Genomic DNA, 20,232 nt, shown 5'->3' with positions numbered 1-20,232 from the left:
TGCACTTATAGGGTATATAAACCCTCACATACATCTTTTTAGAATATAAGCATGTTTCTAGAATTACAATTGCGCTTGTAATTATGTAAATGTGACTCAATGCTTGGACTTGATAACAAACAGATACAGAAACCTCACATAAAATGGTAAACCCCCCAAACGCCCACCATCAATGGAGTCGATTGCTGTAAAGGACTCCTATTTGATTATAATAATTTATAGGGGCACCCGGGTGGCGCAGTCAGTTCAGCGTCTGACTCTTAGAATCAGCTCAGGTCCTGATCTCAGGGATTTGAGATCAAGCCTTGCATCAGGCTCTGCACTCAGCGCAGAGTTTGCCTGAGTTCCCTTTTCTCTCTTCCTTTGCCCATCCACCCCTGCGTGCGCGCGCTCTCTCTCTCTCCCACTGAAATAAATAAATCTTTAAAAAAAAATTTATATTTCTAGTATACCTAGGTTCAAGTTCTGAGTGACTGTGACTTTAACAATGATTCTCTAAAAAATCAGTTTTATTCCTTAGAAAATAGAGATAGGCAAAAGTATGTCACAAGAGTACTGTGAAGTGAGACAAGGTCTCTGAAGATATGAAGCATGAGGCAATGCACACTTGTAGGTTCTAGAAAAAAAGAATCTTTTATGTCATTTCAGCAGTCAGCTGAAAGCTGGCAAAACATCTCCATATATGGTTCTCTGTAAAGAATCTTAAATTGACAAAGACAAAACTTGGGAATCTATAGGACATTCATTTTATTATATTTAAAAATGCAATACATATTATATCTCAGGATGGAAAAATCAAAAAGAACTATGGCCACTTACATTGTAATAAGGGAAGGATTGCCTACAAATGCTTTCTCAGGTATTGACTTGATATTGTTGCTGTGAAATCCTCTAGAAAGAGAGGGAAACATTTTTAAAGGAAAATAACCTGTAGGGTAACATTATATAATAGTACTCCCCTCCCGTGGCAGTGATCAACATCTTTGATAGCTAGATGGTAAGATTAAATTCCTCTATGCGTTTTGAAGCTTACGTGCTCTTTAGGAGAAAAAGAAATCACAAGCTGGCCTCTTGAAAGAGGAGTAAAAAAATTGAAAAATAACAGTTGTGCTTTACGGAAGCTTACAAATTTGATGTTATAAAAAGAAAAGCCATCTGTTAATATCCAATAGAACACCACTGTATAACAACTTGACACAGAGGAAACCATCTTTGGAGAGAGGATTATGGTCACTCCTCCTGACCCCATTTGAAGCAAGGAGAAGAGAAAATGGACTTAAGCTGCTGTAAAGGAGAGATTTACATAATCTCCTTAGGAGGACAAGATTGCCTGAGCTGAAGGAAGGTACTCAGTGAGTCTGTAATAACAAACTGATTCCCCGCTGTCAGTGCTAACGTTGTCTGAGTGGCGGAATGGGTCCCATGTGGGTCGGTGGCTGGATGAGGTGCCTTAGGTCTGCCTGACCATAGACTGTGAGAATTTCCCAGCTAAGCCACAGGTGGGGGCTCCTGAGGGAGACCCCTCCTCAGGTCTTTTGCTTCCAAACAAGCCCTCCTTTAGCTGTGTGTTTCATTTCTCCTGGCTCTATGTTTATTTCCCTTTCCGATTCTTGGAACATTTCTTACATACGTTATTCATATTTTTAGGTACAAAGAAAAGCTAGTTGAATTATAGTATATAAAAGACAATGGATGCAACCTACGAGCTGAAAGTCAGCTTTACTTTAGTACAATTGTGGGTTTTAAAAAAATTAAATATGGTGCACAAGGTATTTAAAGAATATGAAATGATGTGCATGAAAAATCTAGCACGGTACTAGGCACATGCATTTTATTTCTCTAGTCCTAGACTTACACGACCTAGGAAAGTTCTTCAAAATGCTCAGCAAATAAAGGAACTCTGTGACAATTCTCTATAAATATATGAAGTGTGTAGATGTTGGGGGGAATATAGCTTAGGAAAGGAGTATGAGTTAGAGAACTATGTAAATTTTTTCAAATATACGTATTTTAGAGAAATCCATTCTAAAGTTAAAAAAGATTATCTAATGTCTGTTGGTGACAGAATAAATTAAAATATATTTCAAGTGTACTTAGCTATTATTTATATTTATACAAACTATTATTATTTATACCAACTTTTAAAATTTTCCAGTTGGTCATACTATGTGCAATAGTCAAACATATTTTAAAGTGACTTCACGAAGAAGAGAGTTCTTCTATTAAATTTGTCCTAAATACTTACAGTTCTTTAAGGTTGGAGAGGGTCCTGATGGCAGTGGGGAATTCATCAAGATTATTATAATTTAAATCTCTGAAAAGAAGTAAATAGTATTTTCAGTTTTTCATTTAAAAATTCCTATATATTACATTTACAGAGAAAGTTAACATCCTATTCCAATGGACCAGGATCACTGATCGAAATTCTTCTTCCTTCTTTTCATGGAGAGAGATTTCTAGGTTTGCTGACCACCATTATTCTGCCAGTATCTGCGTTAACGTGGTCATTAGACTGCTCATGGGAAATGTAAGAGTCAAGTCTCAATGGCACTGAGGTATTTAAAAACAGGGAGGGGGACACAGAGCTGTGTTAATGTCCAAGTAGGAGAGACACTTGGCTAGGTTGTTGGTGGCTTGACCATGTAACTCTTCACCTGAACCTGGCTCACCACCGGGAGAGCTGGCGTGTGGGCGTTCCTCCTGGCTCCTGAATCACATCCCCTCTCTTGTCCCCACCTTCACACTCTGTGGTCTCCCCCTGCTCTTCAGAGTCTCGCCTGAGAGGGCGTCTTGGAGAGTTGCTTTATCTCTGACTCCCGAAGTGTGCCTGCGATTCTCCTAGCCTGAGCTCCAGGATGATGGCCTGCTTCTGGAGAGGCGTGTGTGGTACAGGGTTCCCTCAGGAAGGGCCTCGGGTCTAGAATTTCTTCAGGGTCACAAATAATGATTCAGACCAAGAGTATGCTTACCTCGATCTGTGAGGCAAAGCTCTACATCATCCTTCATGCCCAGAGATGGCATGGCCGAACCATTTCAACTCATTAATTTCTCTATCTGTTATGACACAAATGGCTTTTCAATTCCATTACTCAGACTAACTCCACCTTAGAGCTACAACTTTGCATGAAAAAGTAATCGCCTCCTAGTCTCAGGGAATGGTAGATGTCCCAGATGACGCAGAAAAACCTTTTGGTCAGGCAATCCGTTGTGGTTAGATCTTCCTCTATGGAGAAGAATTGCTTTTTAATTTTAAGAGAGATAATTTGACCGAGTTAAACATGAATCAAGATTCCTACTTGTCTGGCACAGACCATCCTTAAGCTATACTGCAGGCAGGAAACTCGTGTCTTTTGTGGACATAAATTTTCTTCCTGTTTGTAAATCTCTCCAGATGCTCTGTTTTGATTAAACAGAGGATTGGGTCCTTATAAATTACTTGGGTTTCTAGTGAGGGAAAGGAAGAGGTTGGGAGTAACCAATTTACTGATCCTCTGTAGCCCTGGGCAAAGCGAGGGAAGGATGGAGGACAATGAGACTCACATGAATTTGCCCTGAAACGTTGGACTCGACGGTATTTACATGAAATCCTGGGTTCTCATCTCAGACATGGGAAAAAAAGAAAGGAAGAAAGACTGTTTGCGGAAATACCCTTCGAAGCCAATACTGTTCTTTGTTCCTCTTGTGTTGGAAAGGACTGGAAGGTGCTTTCCGTTACTAAGATCTCAAGCCCAGCCCTGTGTAGATAAGGGAGAAGTACTAATTCTTCCAAGCACCTCATAAGAATGCTTTGCCTCTGCCATTAAGTTGACTTCAAAGTTCTGCCTGGAGAAATTCGTCTTTGGCATCTCCTCGTAAGTATGATGCCTCCCTTCTCTGAGGAAACCCAGAGTGACTTAAGTAATCCGGGAAGGAGAGCTGGGAGTGCTCACTGACCTGAGCCGCCAGCCACAGACAGCAGTCAGGAAATCCTCACACCCAGACCTGATTAGAAGCTAAACAGTACAAATGCTAAGCTCCAGAGGCAAAGGCATAATGGAGCTCCAAGGCCATAGGAGAGGTGGTCTTTGGTCTCTTTTTCTGTAGAGCCACCCCTGCAGATTCAGTGGCCCTGTGTGGCTTATTGTACTTGAGTATTAAAAATATGGGGGTGAGGGGGCGCCCAGCAGGAACAGCTCCTCTCCTCCAGAACACTCAGGACCCCCACTGCCTGTTACCTCACCCTCAGTCTACCCCTCTCTCTCATCAGGGGCAGTGAAGAGTGGCTCCTCCCCTGAAAGGGCTGGGGCCTGGTAAGGGGGCGGGTGGGGAGTGGGGATGGTGGTGGTGGTGGTGCCGAGAACGTGAGAACTCTTCTCTTCGTGGCTCTGGGAAAGGCTCTAGGCAGTCAGCTGGCTGGACTCGATTTTTATTATAGGTACCAGTTCAGACCTGAGCTTTTGACCTATTTTTTTGGAAGTCGCGTGCACTGGTAAACACGGATTTCAGAATCAAACTAGAGAAGAAGCAAATCTCAGGTATGGTTCTCATGTTGGTAAAATAACTTCAACCCGACTAGGGCTTACAGTGGGATGGTGATGGTTGCTCTCATAGAATGGGTGTAGGAGTAACTGAAACCACGCACGCCGAATGGACCAGTATTTAGATAAACATGTACCCAGTAAATGGTAACTATTAATACTTTTTAGTTTTTGGAATCACTTTGTTGTTTGCTAATGGGATGCCTGTTCATCTCAGACTGGAGAGTGTAGCATTTGCCTGGTCCGTATCCTCTCAATGGGCAGGGGGGGGGCAGCAGACTAGACTCATGAATAGTGAGCCTGAGTGACAGATTAGAATTGATCCCTGACACAGAGTACACATTCCTAAGCAAACAGTTGCTGCTCAGTAGAGAACATCTCATTTAGCTTATAATGTTTCTAATTTACCACTCTTGTTAGATTAAAATAAAATCTCAGCTTTATTAGCTTGCGTGTGTGTGTGTGTGTGTGTGTGTGTGTGTGTGTGTGTTTAAGATAAAGCCACTGTAAATATCTGTTTAAAGCTCAGGCAATTAACCAAACCAAACAGCAAGTTTGACTTTAAGGCTATTTTGATTCCTTCAGAATACTCATGAAAACACTGAAAAAAGGGAAACAAATAAAAGGTCAACTCACAAAGTCTCTAGGCTGTGGAGCCCATCAAAGCATTTCTTTCCCAGGGAGTGAATTCTATTGTTATGGAGATGCCTGCAGGAGAACATTACAGACACAGTCATGAAGGCACTCTGCTCCTGGAAACTTAGGCACAGCATTCTAATTGCTTAAATCCAAAGAAACTTAGAGAAAAGAATGCACTAATTGTATATAAGAAATGTTTTGTTTAACTTTTTTTTCCCCCCCCAGTGCTAACTGATCCATCCGCTCTTACTATAGATGGTCCTATACTATAGAATTGAATAGGCAGAGACGGTTTTACTTTTACGGTTTGAGATATCCGGGAGTGTATCATAATACAGGCAATGTGACTGATAAAAGTAAATTCAGGTTGTTAACCTGGCTTTCGGATGTAGGGGGTTAAGCAGAGATTCTGGTCATCAGTGACCAATGAAGGATGGAGGGAAGGTCCTAGTGAACTACACATTTTCTATTAAAGCTGCTGGCTTACAATGGCTCTGTTCCCAGGGCGGGACCACAGGTTTACAGGCAACCACAACTTTAGCCACAGAGAACAGTGATTAGATTTTTTTGGCTGCCCCAGGAGATTCGTTATCTTGACGTAGTATTAACGAGTATAATTATCCTCTGTGGCTGAATGGTAGGTCAGTTAAGTCCAGGCCCATGGGAACAGCTGTGCACATAACTGAACACTGGACCAAGTCCCAAGGGATTTTTGGAAAATGGCCATAAGGGGAAGACGGTGAAGACAAACAGGTTGCTCTCCGTCAATCCATTCCCTCAAATGGAGGAAAAGTTAATGCACACACCAGCTTCCGGTGGGTCAGTGGCACCCTCTTTGTACCTGTGAGTCAGTACAGGAATTTGTCAATATCACCCGAAACTTCTTATTCTTTAGACTAAGTTTTGTGGGTCTCTTCAAAGATTTTAATCAATCAATCAATTAATTAATTAATTAATTATATTTGAGAGAGCGTGAGAGTGAGTGATGGGGGAGAAGAAGAGCGGCAAGGAGAAGAGGGGTGGGGGGAAAGAATCTCAAGCAGACTCTGTACAGAGCACTGAGTGCCGAGCCATGCCTGGGGCTTGATCCTACAACCCTGAGATCACGACCTGAGCTGAAACAAAGAGGTGGCCGCCCCACCCATGGAGCCACCCCGGCACTGCAATGAAGGTGTTTATTCTAATGAATCTACGTTGGTTTCATGGGAGATCTTGGTGACATTTATTGATGATCTTGTACATGCTGCCCATGGGGGGAAGAAGCCTTCCTCAGAGTTCCTCTGCAAACCGACCTTCCAGCCTTTCAAGCAGGGTTTCTCTTCCTTTATCCGCCTTGGTTGACCGTTATATTATACACGTGGGGCACAGAACTACAGCCTTAAAGGAGACTGATTATGTTTCAAATTATTACTTGAGAATCATTTTGGTTTACTTCAAATAATGAAATCTCGACTCATTGGGGAAAAAAGCCACACGAATGCACAGGTCCCGCCTGGTCAATGGTTTGTCCTTACTTCTCCTCCCTCGGTAAGGGTTCAAAAAAAATTTATTCAATAGTAAGAAGGGCATATTTCAATTTGACCTGAATTATAAATTATTACCAGAAAGAAGGAATTTTTATTCTCTGGACTTAGTCCAAATTTATTTATTTGAGTTACTGGACTAACTTTGTACAGCCTGGCGATTGCCTAAAAAATAACATGCGGGCGTCCCTGAGACAGAGGCCATAGTTTATCTTGGAGTGCCTCTCAGTGCTTGGCACTTAGCGGGTGCTTGCTGAACGTGGCTGAATTCTACATTCGTGAGTCATTTGGGGGAGAAGTCCAGGGGGTTTTCCTCTCTGAAAATGTCCCCATTCAAGGCTTGAAGAGCCAGCCCTTGTAGCAAGTATAAAAAGAGAGAGAGAAAGAAAATCAATAAAACTTACAGAACTACCAAGCTGGAGAGGTTTCCAAAGGCATAGTCTGGTATGTGGTGTATTTTGTTCAGGGCCAGGGTCATGGCCTGCAGCGCCGATAAACTTCTGAAGGCCTGGACAGGGATTTCTGTCAAGGCATTGTCGTCCAGCCACAAGTGCCTCAGGGAGTGCAGGCCGCTGAAACAGCTCGGGGGAACGTAGCTGATGTGGTTGGCATCCAGACGCCTGGGGAAGCAAACAAGCAAGGATGGTAAAGGAGGCAAAGCCCCAGTAGAAGATCGGCCTTGCAGGAAGACTCTCAGTGTATTGATGAGCAGGAGGGAAACAGGGCTCAGGGCCCTCCGGATGCCCAAGGCATCTGGAACATTCTGTTCTCCTGAGAGGTTTTCCTCACTTGTGAGTTGAACCATGGCTTCTTAGGTCCAGTTAGCTATTAAAATTCCACGGAGCTATGATTCCCTTCCAGGCTTGTGGGTAACACGCCTCCATGCACAGAAGTGGCCTCCCTGGAGGTCTGAAGCCTCAGCGTGATGATATTCAGTTTTCCTGACACCCTTTCTCTTCCCCCTCACCCCAAGCCAAATACATGCTTTTTCTTTCTTTTTCTTTCTTTTTTTTTTTTTTTAAAGATTTTATTTATTTATTTATTTGAGAGAGGGGTGGAGAGAGAAAGCACAAGCAGGGGGAGGGGCAGAGGGAGAGGGACAAGCAGTCATCCTCCGCAAAGCCCCCATCGCCCACCGAGGTCTGAATCAGTCACGGGGCTCCAATCCAGGACCCTGAGATCATGACCCGAAGGCAGACGCTTAGCCGACTGAGCCACCCAGGTGCCCCCCACTGCCCCATGCTTTCTCTGGACTGTTCTGAACCTAAAAAACCTACTATTCTACTAATTGGCTCCCTGAGCTCTGGGAAAAGATCTTCTTGGTGTTTGAAAGGAACTGAGTCATTTTTAAAGGCTGTTCGAGATCCGCCTCAGGGAGAGGAGAGGCAGCCCCTCCCCTTTTCTCAGTCCAGTGCAGATAGAAAGCCTAAAAACTGCCAGCTTTCTTGCTCATCCAATCATTTGCATTAGGCAGATAATTTGTTTTCCCTAACATTTTAAACAAATAATAAAATCAGCAGTGTTCCCAGCCTTTGCTCCATATATGTATGTATGTGTGTGTGTGTGTGTATGTATATGTACATACATATTTTTTCTTTTTTTTTTAAAGTGTGGTAATACATCTAAATGTAGGTGTAGGTAATGAGCTGTTGCAATTTCAGAGCCAGCAGAGGGAGTGCAGTGCATTTATGTCGCCCCTGTCCAACAGAAGCAGCAGCTGCAGTGAGGATGCTTGAACTTTTCTTAGTGGAAACTGCAATTTTCTGTAAGGTGCGTAAATGACCAGAACCACCAGCAGCCAGCTATACTTCCAATGGCCCTCGCTCACTTTTCCAGTCAGTTCTCAAGGTTCGGGCATTTGTTTGTGTTTTCAAAGCTAGGATTAAAAAAAGAAAGAAGAGTTGCATTTTAAGCGTCCACGTATTAGGAAGGATTAGAAAGTCACGAATGATTTTGAAAAATGTTTTAGGAAGCACTGAAGACTAAACAGATCCAGGAAGTACACCAGGGTCATGCAATAATCCCTTTCCAAGCAAATTTAAACAATTTAGAAATAGACTTCTCTGTGGCAGGGAGCTGATCTCTTTGGAAAGCACTTTTGGTCACAATATGTACTTCACCTGTTCCTTGGCTCCTGTTTCTATCGACCGAATGGGGACAAGTGACACCTTCAAGGCCCCAGACCAGACCAGGTTTTGATAATAACTGAGATAAAGTCACCTGGAATGAATTTTAAGAGTTCGGTGTCAGAGCCCACTCACAACTAAATTTTTATGTCGGGGCGCCTGGATGGCTCAGTGGGTTAAGTGTCTGCCTTCTGCTCAGGTCATGATCTCAGAGTCCTGGGATCGAGTCCACACTGGTTCCTTGCTCAGGGGGAGCCTGCCTCGCCCTCTCTTTCTGCCCCTCCCCCTACTTGTGGGCTCTCTCTCTCTCTGACAAATAAATAAAATATTAAAAAAACAAAAACAGTTTTCTGGTTAAGATAAAGAAAATTTAAAAAAAAAAAAATTCCAGTAAGGCGATGATGATTGTAGGCAGTAGAAACACAGATTCCACCTTGTTATCTCAAGGTTTCATCAATAAAAAGAACTGGAAATGTTTAAGAAAACTCAGGACTACCTCTTCCCCCTTGTTCTGGTGACAAAGTGCTTGGCCCAGGTTCCAATAAGGTATAACTTCATCAGGGGTGAGGAAGTGATGGTTTTCCTCTGACTGGAAGTGAAGTATGTATGTAAACTCTCCTTAATGACAGCACTGATTAAAGAATGAGGACTTTATTTAAATAATACAAATTTCCCCGTTTTCGGTGACATATTATCTGATTATTGCCAGTTGCTTACGTAATAACAAGTGGCTTCTAAGAGTCCTGAAGGTGACTCATCTTAAGTTGGGTACACGTGTTGGGGTAGATTTACAATAAAGGCTCTCTCAGCCCTGAGTGGGAGGCTTGTCGTCTTCTCTACTTAAGTTCCTGCTGATGTCACTGCTGGGTGTTGAAGTGACCTTGGTCTCAGTTTTCAATGTTGATAAACCCATTTCTCAGGATAAATGAATGTATGAAAAAGTAATTTATGATTTATGATTTTGGAATCACTTTTTTTTCCCTAGGAAAGAAGAATGTAATCCACACTGTAATCTTAGGGCAAGTCACTGTCTGAAATGAAATGAGTAAGACAGGGCAATTCAGCCCAGTTCTATCACTTCCTGTCCTGATACACCCAGACCCCCCAGTCAGGTATCCTGAGCACAGCACTAAAATGTATCTTTGCTTCAATAGTTCCTTTATCTAAGAAGCTCCCAATAAACTATACTTCTTCTTAAATGCAGTATTCTTCAGTCCATGTCCACCTGCCTCAGTGGTCCAAACCTAATTCAGAGAGTGGTATATTGTTCACACTCAGAGGCATTATCTGATTTATTCCTAACAGAAGATCGGAAGGCAACACCGGAGTATGGAGTTAATTACCCAGCCACTCTTACAGGTGGTTCCCACAGAACAAGGTTAAGACTGTGGACAAAGCAGCTGGCAGGGGACAAGTTGTCCCTATTCAGTGGGTAAACAAAGAGCTCATATTATGTCAATCCGGTCCTTTGGGGCAGCTGGGCATTTTCTATTCATATGCTTGGAAAATGCAATGTTTAAGTAGGGGTGTGTAAGAAAAACATCACTACAGAGTACACCAAAGACAAAGAAAAGTGCGGGTCTAGAATATTATCAGGAACAACAAAAAAAACTCGGTTATAGGGCTCCACTTTTTAAGGGTTTCTTTGTTATCATTTCTTTTCCATGCCAAGTCACAAAGGGTGTAAGGGTATGTGTGTGTGTGTGTGTGTGTGTGTGTGTGTGTGTGTGTGTGTATGTAGGCAGTTTAGAATCTGAATCAGTGCAGACATCTGGGATGAGAAATCTCAGGTCCAAAGCTCAGTATACAGTAGCTGTGTGACTATAACCAAGTCAACAGACGTCAGACTTCCCACCTGTAAAATGGGAGTAACACCTCTCTATTTTATAAGCTTGCTTTACAACTAAAGGAACGAATACAACCAATTATAAATCACGTTCATGATTTTACATTATTATTACTTGAGGCTGGTTAACAGTTTGTATTCTTTTTTTGACCAGGGAAACCATTCGGGGTGGGGGGAGAGGTAACCTCAAACTGCCTGAGTCAAAACTTGGTTAAAAGGAGTACCGTGTTGTCAGTCAATTTCGGTTCTGAAAAATGCTACTTCTTTCATCCCTCACAACAGAAATAACTAAGAGGTGTCTGCAATTAGACTGACTAGAAGTCACCCTTTCAGCCTCCAGCATCACAACTACATGTGTGTGCGGGTATGCGTGTCTGTAATCCAAAGGCAAAGGAGAAGCAGTGACATGGAATAGACAGCACATTCTTAGAGACAATTCTTACCGGTAATCTTGGCATTTAAGTATCTAACCTTAATATCACAGACGTAGCACAAAGCCTACACACTGTTAGCGGCAGCAAAATAAAGCACTAACAATAGGAGAGGCCCCCTCATCTTTTAGACAAATAAAACCTCTTAATTATGATCTTGAAGAATTCTGAAAAGTAATTACTTTATGGGACATGGCACCCATCTTTTTTTTTTTAATTAAAAAATTTTTTTCTTAATTTTTATAATCATATAATATATTTTTATCCCCAGGGGTACAGGTCTGTGAATCGCCAGGTTTACACACTTCACAGCACTCACCAAAGCACATACCCTCCCCAATGTCCATAACCCTACCCCCCTTCTTCCAACCCCCCTCCCCCCAGCAACCTTCAGTTTGTTTTGTGAGATTAAGAGTCACTTATGGTTTGTTTTCCTCCCAATCCCATCTTGTTTCATTTATTCTTCTCCTACCCCCTTAACCCTCCATGTTACATCACCACTTCCTCATATCAGGGAGATCATATGATAGTTGTCTTTTTCCGATTGACTTATTTCGCTAAGCATGATACCCTCTAGTTCCATGCATGTCGTTGCAAATGGCAAGATTTCATTTCTTTTGATGGCTGCATAGTATTCCATTGTGTATATATACCACATCTTCTTTATCCATTCATCTGTGGATGGACATCTAGGTTCTTTCCATAGTTTGGCTATTGTGGACATTGCTGCTATAAACACTTGGGTGCACGTGCCCCTTTGGATCACTACGTTTGTATCTTTAGGGTAAATACCCAGTAGTGCAATTGCTGGGTCACAGGGTAGTTCTATTATGAGGAACCTCCATGCTCATGGCACCCATCTTATATTCCTTCTGTTACTTGTAATCTATAGCAAACTGATAGATACAGACTTTACCCTACTTTCTAAGTCTTACAACCACTTACGTCATGAGCATAGGGTAACTGGAAAGTGCACTGAATTAGAAAAATCAAGACACATTCTGAGATTTAGAGGCACATGGATTAATTTCTCTGAGGGTTTGTTTTCATATCTGTAAAGCAGAATCGTAACAGGTCACAGAATTACTATGGGAATTAAATAAGAAAACATATATGCAAGTGTTTTGTAAACAGTAAAGCACTCTATAAGTGATAGCTGTTATTACTTGAGAAAAACTCTCACATTTAGGAAGTGATATCACTCCCCCTCCCCAACAAAAGTTTCTTTCATTTTCTCTGAAGTTTATTACCTCTTGGCAATTTCAAACCTCTCTAATGGAGATTGACATTTTTTGAGGGGGACATAGGGGCTGACAGGACTGCTGATTTTCTGCGCACTGAAACCCTTTGTATGGAAGTTCAGTAGCTACCCTACATGTTTTGATTAGAGTCCTGGGAAGCCTCCCATCACAGAGAAAAGAAACAGCCACATATTTTGGGTGTTAGGCCAACAAAGGTCCAAAAAGGCCCCAAAGGCTAACATGGTTGAGGAAAACTGTGACATCACTTGGTGCAAGAAGAGAATTCTCATCAAGTAGGAGTCTGGGCAGTGTTACCTAGAGGACTACCAATGATGAGAAATGGTGCTGTCATGACTTTGGGGCATATGCTGGCATAATTCCCTCTCTGGAGGGAGGGCTTGAGGTTGGAGAACTCCATAATGACCAAAGGGATTCTATGGCACAAACTGCTTGGCCAATGGGACCGTCCCTCATGGACCTGGGGATGTCTCTCCTCACCACTGGGAACTTGTCAGGGCCATCCAGGTCACCCTGACAGGCTTTAGGACTTTTGAGTCCAAGATAAGCATCTAGAGTCTGGATAATTGTGCTCAGATCTCTGGGTTATCTCCCTATGAGTCATGTCCCATTCTCCTCCAAATCATCTTCAAAATCTGCATCCAATTGTTTCTCTGGGGTGGGGGGTTGTACAACCTCCTGACTGGGTATCCTGATAATCTAATAGATAATCTAATTAGATAATCTAATCTAATCTAGCTGTGCTCTAGAAAGATCTCTCTGAGAGCAACACTCCGGAGGACTGCTGGGAAAGTAAGTGACCGGGGCAGTCACAGTCAGCAGGGTGAGAAAAGACGAGAGCCTGAGAGAAGCGTGGAGATGGACAGGAAGGCTCGACACAAGGATCACTAAATAAGTGGGTCCAACAGACTGCGGTGACTTGTCAGCTGTGGCCACAGGGGGAGGCAAGGAACCTACGGTGGTGACTCCATTTTCCATCTTGGGCAAATGGGGACTGGGTTGAATGTTACCTGACATTCTGTAAACTAAAAACAAAATAAAACTGCATGTTCACTGTGACTGCAGTTCTACGATATCATTGTGTCCCATGTGACGAAGACTGAGAAGGTAACGGACAAAAAAAAAAATCAATCCTTTATGTCAGGCAATGGTGAAACAAAATACACAAAAAGCAAACTTAGAAAGCTCTTTCTATATCTAAGGATCCTTCCATAATGTCTTCATCTATAAAAGCTTAATTTTATAAGTTTCCTCGTTTAAAAGCATTATTTTGCCAATCTCTTCCATACTCTTGAAAGGAATTTTTGATTTAAAAGTGGCATGACTGCAGGGATTAGAGAAGCTATGAGATCATTCTTTCTATTGTTTTTCCAGAAAAAGGCCCTTTACATATATCTCTTATATGATACCTTGCCAATGTATCACACAGACTTGTATCTTTGTTTGAGAATGTCTTTGATAAGCCATTAACTACAAGGAAGAAAGCGTTAGTCAAAAGATAAGCCATAGATCTTGGCTAATTCCATATCTCAGATGACTATACTGATGTCAATTATTAACATAGATGACTTGAGGGGAAAAAAAAGTCAAAGGTGTGAAGAATGTTGCAGCTGCAGGTATGATACAGTTTATGGGGATTCTTTCAATAAACAGGATTACGAAGCATAGTATTTTCATTACTGTCATTTCTATTTTATATTTGGATGAACACTTTTTCTTTATAAGTGTTAAAGAAATGGCCAACTCACTTGTACATACATTTGCATGTCTTGTAAGACCATTTCGAACAAATCATGAATAGTCAGAAGAGCATAATTATTTAGTTCATTTATAAAACTTTAAAAAATGAAAGCATTTTCAATTATTATCCTGCTTTGACTATGAAATGAAACCCACATACTTCCAAGCTTCTATGTAATACAATTTGATGATGTATCTGAAGCATTTGTTATGGTGAAATTTTACTGCATGGAAATTTCATTGCAGGGGAACCAGAGGATCACTGGAAATCAAATTTGTCAGATCATTATAATAATACTATTGGGATAGACTTTTTCTATATGAACTCTCATAGATTGGATTCATGTTGATTTATATGAATTCTTCATAATCATGAGTCATTTTTATTGTTATTACTGTTATTTAATATTTATGGAGTGACCACAATGTGGGATTCTACCTTTTAATCAAACTTCCCCTCCATATCTTTGGAAGACATGAAGCGTAAGAGTTCACAGAAGCAGCATGATTGTTTATATGAGAATTTCTGCTTCTACCTTTCTGTTCTCCATCTTATTCATTGGTAAACTTAATTTAAACCAGGAAGAAAAATTATTGCTTTAAACTTACCTATGAAAAGGTAAATAAGTTTTCTCATCTCTGCAGTATGGGGAGACATGAAGTCTATAGGCTCACCAACAGTAATCTAGAACCTAGTCAGTTGGCTTGACCAATGGCTACATGAATCAAACCTGTATCTCTCCAGCATCTTTGGAGAGTACGAGACTTCAATCAGAAATATATTTTAAAATCAATTTACACGATGTTGCTCAGTTTCTCAGAGGTCATTGCTGCTGTGAATTTTGTAACAGGGAGAGGAGTCATGAGTAATACAAGCATTGACTTCTTCAGTTCCATTTTTCTCCACAGAAAACAAAGACTTTTTTTTTTTTTTTTTTTTGTTAAGGGCACCATTTGTCTCCCAGGTACCATCTGGGGTTGAAATCTAGGGGTCATTTTTTGAATCTTCCATAGGCTTCAGGCCAATCATTCATCAAGTCCTCTCGATTTATCTTTATCTTCCACACTCTCCACTTCCACTGTCTAGTTAAGTCTCTTATCTCTTAACACCTGCATTACTGCAACAGTCTCTGAGCTGGTCCTTTTGCCTTTGATCTCTTATCTCTTCAATTAATCCTGTAGACTGCTGCCAGATTAGTCTCCCTCAGACTGTGCTCTATGTCATTCCCCTGTTAGGAATCCATGGTTCTGCTACATTACCGTCCCTTCAAGCCCAAACCTCCCATCTGATTTCAAAGCTTACCATCCACCTTATCTAGCCACAGTTTTCTCTTATTTCTCTGTCTCGGTCAAGTTGTCCCTTTTTAGCTCCCTCCCACGGTACTCCTGGGCCATCTCCTACTTCCTGCCAGTCTGAATCTCATCAACCCTACAATACTTACCATTATGGTTCTTCCCTGAAACCTACTCTTTTTTTTTTTTTTTAATTATTATTGCAGTAGAGTTGATCTTTATATTAGTTTCAGGTGTATGACATAGTGATTCAACAGTTCTACACAGTACTCAATGCTTACCATGGTAAGTTGTAGTCACCGTACCACATTATTACAATATTTCTGACTACATTCCCTATACTGTACTTTTCACTTCTGTCATTTATTTATTTAAAAAAAATTTTAAAAAGATTTTATTTATTTATTTGACAGACAGATCACAGGTAGGCAGAGAGGCAGGCAGAGAGAGAAATGGGGAAGCAGGCTCCCCGCTGAGCAGAGAGCCCGATGCAGGGCTCGATCCCAGGACTCTGAGATCATGACCTGAGCTGAAGGCAGCGGCTTAACCCACTGAGCCACCCAGGCACCCCATGCCACTTATTTACTTTAGAGCTGGAAATTTGTCTTTCTTAATCCCTTTCACCTATTTTACCCATCCCTGCCCCCACCAGCCCCTCCCCCACCCCCGGCCCTCTGGCAACCACCAGTTTGCCCTGAACCCTTGAATTCTTAGAGCAGAGTCCTCAGCTAAGACAATGGAAAGCTAAATCTTGCAGATACCAAAAATCCCTGAAGGAACCACTGGGGTCCAACTCTCAGCTCAGGAAGGGCAGGGAGAAGAAGCCAGGTCCAGAGATAAAGAGTTTGGAGCCAGAGAGATCAGTGAATGTGGGTGACAAACCGGAGGAGATGAGCTGATCCTGAGCAGATGTTTGGAACAACACTTACGGTCTGAGGCTTTAGTTCAATAAATTCAATTAAAGTTTCTTGAATGTGTTTTCTGCAGGCCCTGCTCCTGGTGCTGGAGAGCTAACAGCAAACCAGGCAGACATGGAACATGTTTTCTAAACATGTTGATCCAACATTTATGGAGCACGTTTTCTCAAGTGTAGTCAATCAAATCATTGTAATGAGATGTTAGGTGAACGGAAATGTATGGTAGGACGACCTGACCAAAATTTCACTTTTCTTTGAGACCCAGATCTGGGTTTCAAGTTGTTCATGTGATATTTTTACGTAGTCATTCCTTCACAAATATACACGTTCAAGACCAAACTCATTATTTCCCACACTATTTTCCTCAAATGCAGCCCTCTACCTGTGTTTCTTTTCCTTGGGATGGGCTTCATTAAGCACATGGTTATATAAACTGTGATCATCCCTGGCAACTCTCCCTTCTTCATTCTCCATTGCCACTTCATTACCAAATACTGGTAATTTCATCTAAAGATTTCTCAAATCCATTTCCCTTTCACCATCTCCTACTGTCCCAATCCTGACAAAGTTCTCCTTTCTCTCCTAGGCTGTTCCAATAACACAGATCAGATCATGCCCTTTCCTCCTGTGGATTCCCATTGCTTTCACAATGAAGACCAAAATCCTTGACGAGTCCCAAATGGCTTTCAAGGTGTCTGACCCTCGCCCCTCACTGCCTCGCTAAACTGTTCTTACATTTCTTCCACCTCACTCTTCCTGCTTCAGCCACATGGACCTTGTATCTGTTCCCTGATGTACTAGCCCCTTGCCTCCCCCCGCAATCCACAACAAGGTAGCCCATGCATAGTTCCTCTGTCTGAACTGTTCTTCCCTCTTGTCTTTGTCTAATCAACTTTCACCTTTGCAGTAGGGACAAGATACCCTTTTCTTACTTACAGTTTCCTTATCAAGAAAGTGGAGACAAATTCTGCCTCATGGGTGATGAGGGAACAGACAACTGAATGCATAGGGAAACACTACGAAAGGCTGACTGGCCCATCTTTAATAATAGAGTTCTCTTTCCTTCTTCAACTTACTTACTTCTGTCCTGCATCACTACTAGTTTCTTTCTTTTTGTAAAGCTTCACAACATAGGTCTAGAAGGAAGATGTGATTCTGTCAGGCTCCTTTCCTTCATATCAGTGTTATCTGTTGTGTGCCCATTCTCCACAGTGGCTTTGAAGCGGGGGCAAGACAGTGTCACTACGCTAAAATGGGCAGATTTTGGAGTTGAAGAGACCAGAGTTCTTCTTTTTATTATTATTTTTTTTTAATTTTAAAAGATTTATTTATTTATTTATTTGACAGAGATCACAAGTAGGCAGAGAGGCAGAGAGAGAGGAGAAAGCAGGCTCCCTGCTGAGCAGAGAGCCCGATGCGAGGCTCGATCCCAGGACGCTGGCTGGGATCATGACCTGAGCCAAACGCAGAGGCTTAACCCACTCAGCCACCCAGGTGCCCCGAGACCAGAATTCTTATCCCAGACTCATCTCTAGCCTGACTCCATTACAAGCCATATGACCTTGAGGAAGTCATTGAACCTCTTTGAACTTTTGCCTCCTCCTCGCTAGGGAAGGGATCACTTCAGCTCCTTCCCCAGGAGACTGCTTCGATCCGTGAATGTGGGTGACAAACCAGAGGAGATGAGCTGATCCTGAGCAGATGTTTGGAACAACATCATGAGGATGAGGGGAACATTGCAGGTAAAAGTGCTTCATAAATAGGAGGGGCTGTTGCTTTTATAACCACAGAGGTTTAAATACCCTGAGTGTTTATGATTTTATCCTGGTACATGACATGCTTTTACTGCTTCTTCCGGTGCCTTTTTACAACTCCGCACAGACTTCACCTACTCTGGAGAGGGGGACACATTTCGCCCCCTTCACAAGGCACCTTCCCATTGGTGCTATCCCTTTAGCTTCTCCAAAGAGTTTAATCTGCTTCCCAAAGGGAACCTTCGTTTCTCATCACAAGACTGAGAAAAGTGGTATTTGACTTCTCATTGATAACATCTGTGTTCTCGCTTATTTACTGATCTGCTAGGCTGTCCTATACGGGACTTGATCAGGGCACTGGAGGGTAACCTGATGTAAGAAAGCCTCGTGCATGGAGTCTTGCATTAAGTATTCACATTTTTTTCATATATGATTCTGAGGACTGTGCTCCGACTGACTATAAACATTGCATGGCAAGGGCTTTATCTTTAAAAATAGTTTTCATCTCCTGTTTAAGTGGGGGGAGGGAGACAATAAAATTTTCATGGGTGCAGGTTTGCACATGGTTCTATGAAGTGAACGCCCAAGACTGCTACAGCAAAACCCTTGGCCTCTAGAACGTCTAAGTCCACCCCCATCCCAAGACTGACTCGATACGCTGGCATTTGGTGCAAAACTAAATCAAATTTTTATTTATTGGACATGCATTTTTATCGTGTAAGCTTGTCATTTCTCTTTCTGGAGACTGTTTTAGTGGAAGGAATAATGTCACTAATACTAAAACCATTTTTTTTAAACCCCTTTGATCTTTTAAACTTAGCCTCTTGGTTACCTCACTGCTTTTTTTGTCCGCAGACACCACCTTGTCTTTTGTTACTTCCTTCCCATTCTTTATCCAGGGTCTGAAACCGAATAAGCTCCTGGGTATTAGTGGGAGAAAACTGTGGCTGGTTCTAGGCTTGCCTGACTTTTGGCTCAGTGCGGTGAGTGCTCTCTCTTCCCCCTCTTCCTCCTTGTCTCCTCCTCTGGCTTACTCTGTTTTAGGACTGTTATAAGCAAAACCCCACCAAAAAGAGTGGGGGACGTTATTAACATTTCAAAGGGTTCACGGATGGAGTGGGAAGCCCTGAAGGTAGATCAGGAGATGCCGGGGCAGATCCTTCTCCAGGCAGGAGTTTTTCTTCTTCCGGTGTCTTACACTCTGAAGAAGAACATCAGCTGATTGGAGAGTAGAGACAATACTAAAGATATGTCTCATTCTCTTATTTCCTATATACCAACCCAATTAGTTTCTCTGGTACAAACCTGGAATGAAAACTAACATGTATTAAATGCAATACAGGACAAACATGAATACGACATTCTCTTTGATCATCTTGGACTTGATGACAGGGAGATGAATGAACATCATTAAGGACTGTCCACAAATGAAGCAGTGGTTCCCCCCCCATCCCCCAAGACCGATTTCTTAACTACACATACAAAGGTGTGAGGGCATGGGAGGGTTAAGGTTTGAGTTTCCATCAAATCACTGTAATCTGAACCTGGTCCTCAAATGACTATTATGCCCAAAGTTTCTTGGTGAAATACAACTCATTGTGAATTCTGATTGCATTTCCTATTCCCTTCCAAAAAAACAGAAAGGAAATTAAGTTATATTTGATTACATTACAAAAAAGCCAACTGGTGTCTGGGCAGTCATTACCATGCCCGAGGGAAATGGCCATACTGTACAGGGGCAAGCTCTGGGCTACTGAGCTCTGGCACGTGGGCTTGACCTCTTGTTCTTTATGCAAGCAATTTGCAAGCATCAGGACAGAGTTACAAGAACACAAAAGTACCTATGTGTTTTCCCGACGAACAAAGCCAAATAATTTTGTTTAGGTAAAAGAAATGAAAACTACATCTCTTGAAACATGAGTCCAATTTGTTTCTTGCTCAGCAATGTTACCAATTTTAGCCTGTCAGGTTTCTTAAACTATCTTTGATGAAGCTTACTCGATACGGTGAAGCAAAGCATACCAAAGATCTACTTGGGTCGTAATCAACCGGTTTTGTAGACCACTTGTTAGTGTCATAGAACAACAAAAATGTTCATTTCTCAAAAAGCAGTGGCCACACCAGTCCCTGGAGGATTCTGCTAAAATGGAGTTTTTGAGTAAGTAAGACTGAGATGGGGCCCACCAC

At 42.0% G+C, this 20,232-nt stretch overlaps 1 protein-coding gene and 1 long non-coding RNA gene across 4 annotated transcripts in view; one reads left to right on the top strand and one right to left on the bottom strand.

Moving 5' to 3' along the window:
* LGR5 (leucine rich repeat containing G protein-coupled receptor 5) overlaps window positions 1–20,232 on the bottom strand; it is a 123,040-nt gene that overhangs the window by 20,210 nt on the left and 82,598 nt on the right. For all 3 annotated transcript variants that reach the window (XM_059186327.1, XM_059186329.1, XM_059186328.1), the window contains 4 exons: window positions 7,084–7,299; window positions 5,154–5,225; window positions 2,246–2,314; window positions 820–891 (listed from right to left, as the gene is read on the bottom strand). In XM_059186327.1, the coding sequence (XP_059042310.1) occupies window positions 820–891; window positions 2,246–2,314; window positions 5,154–5,225; window positions 7,084–7,299 (429 nt within the window). The remainder of the gene's footprint in view (window positions 1–819; window positions 892–2,245; window positions 2,315–5,153; window positions 5,226–7,083; window positions 7,300–20,232) is intronic.
* LOC131839164 (uncharacterized) lies at window positions 3,443–19,763 on the top strand. The gene is made up of 4 exons (XR_009356834.1): window positions 3,443–3,851; window positions 4,415–4,514; window positions 17,902–18,033; window positions 18,945–19,763. It is a non-coding gene; the product is annotated as an uncharacterized LOC131839164 (long non-coding RNA).

Source organism: Mustela lutreola, chromosome 8 (assembly GCF_030435805.1).
Source record: "Mustela lutreola isolate mMusLut2 chromosome 8, mMusLut2.pri, whole genome shotgun sequence".
NCBI classification, from domain to species: domain Eukaryota; kingdom Metazoa; phylum Chordata; class Mammalia; order Carnivora; family Mustelidae; genus Mustela; species Mustela lutreola.
This window is presented reverse-complemented; position numbering and strand designations above follow the sequence as displayed.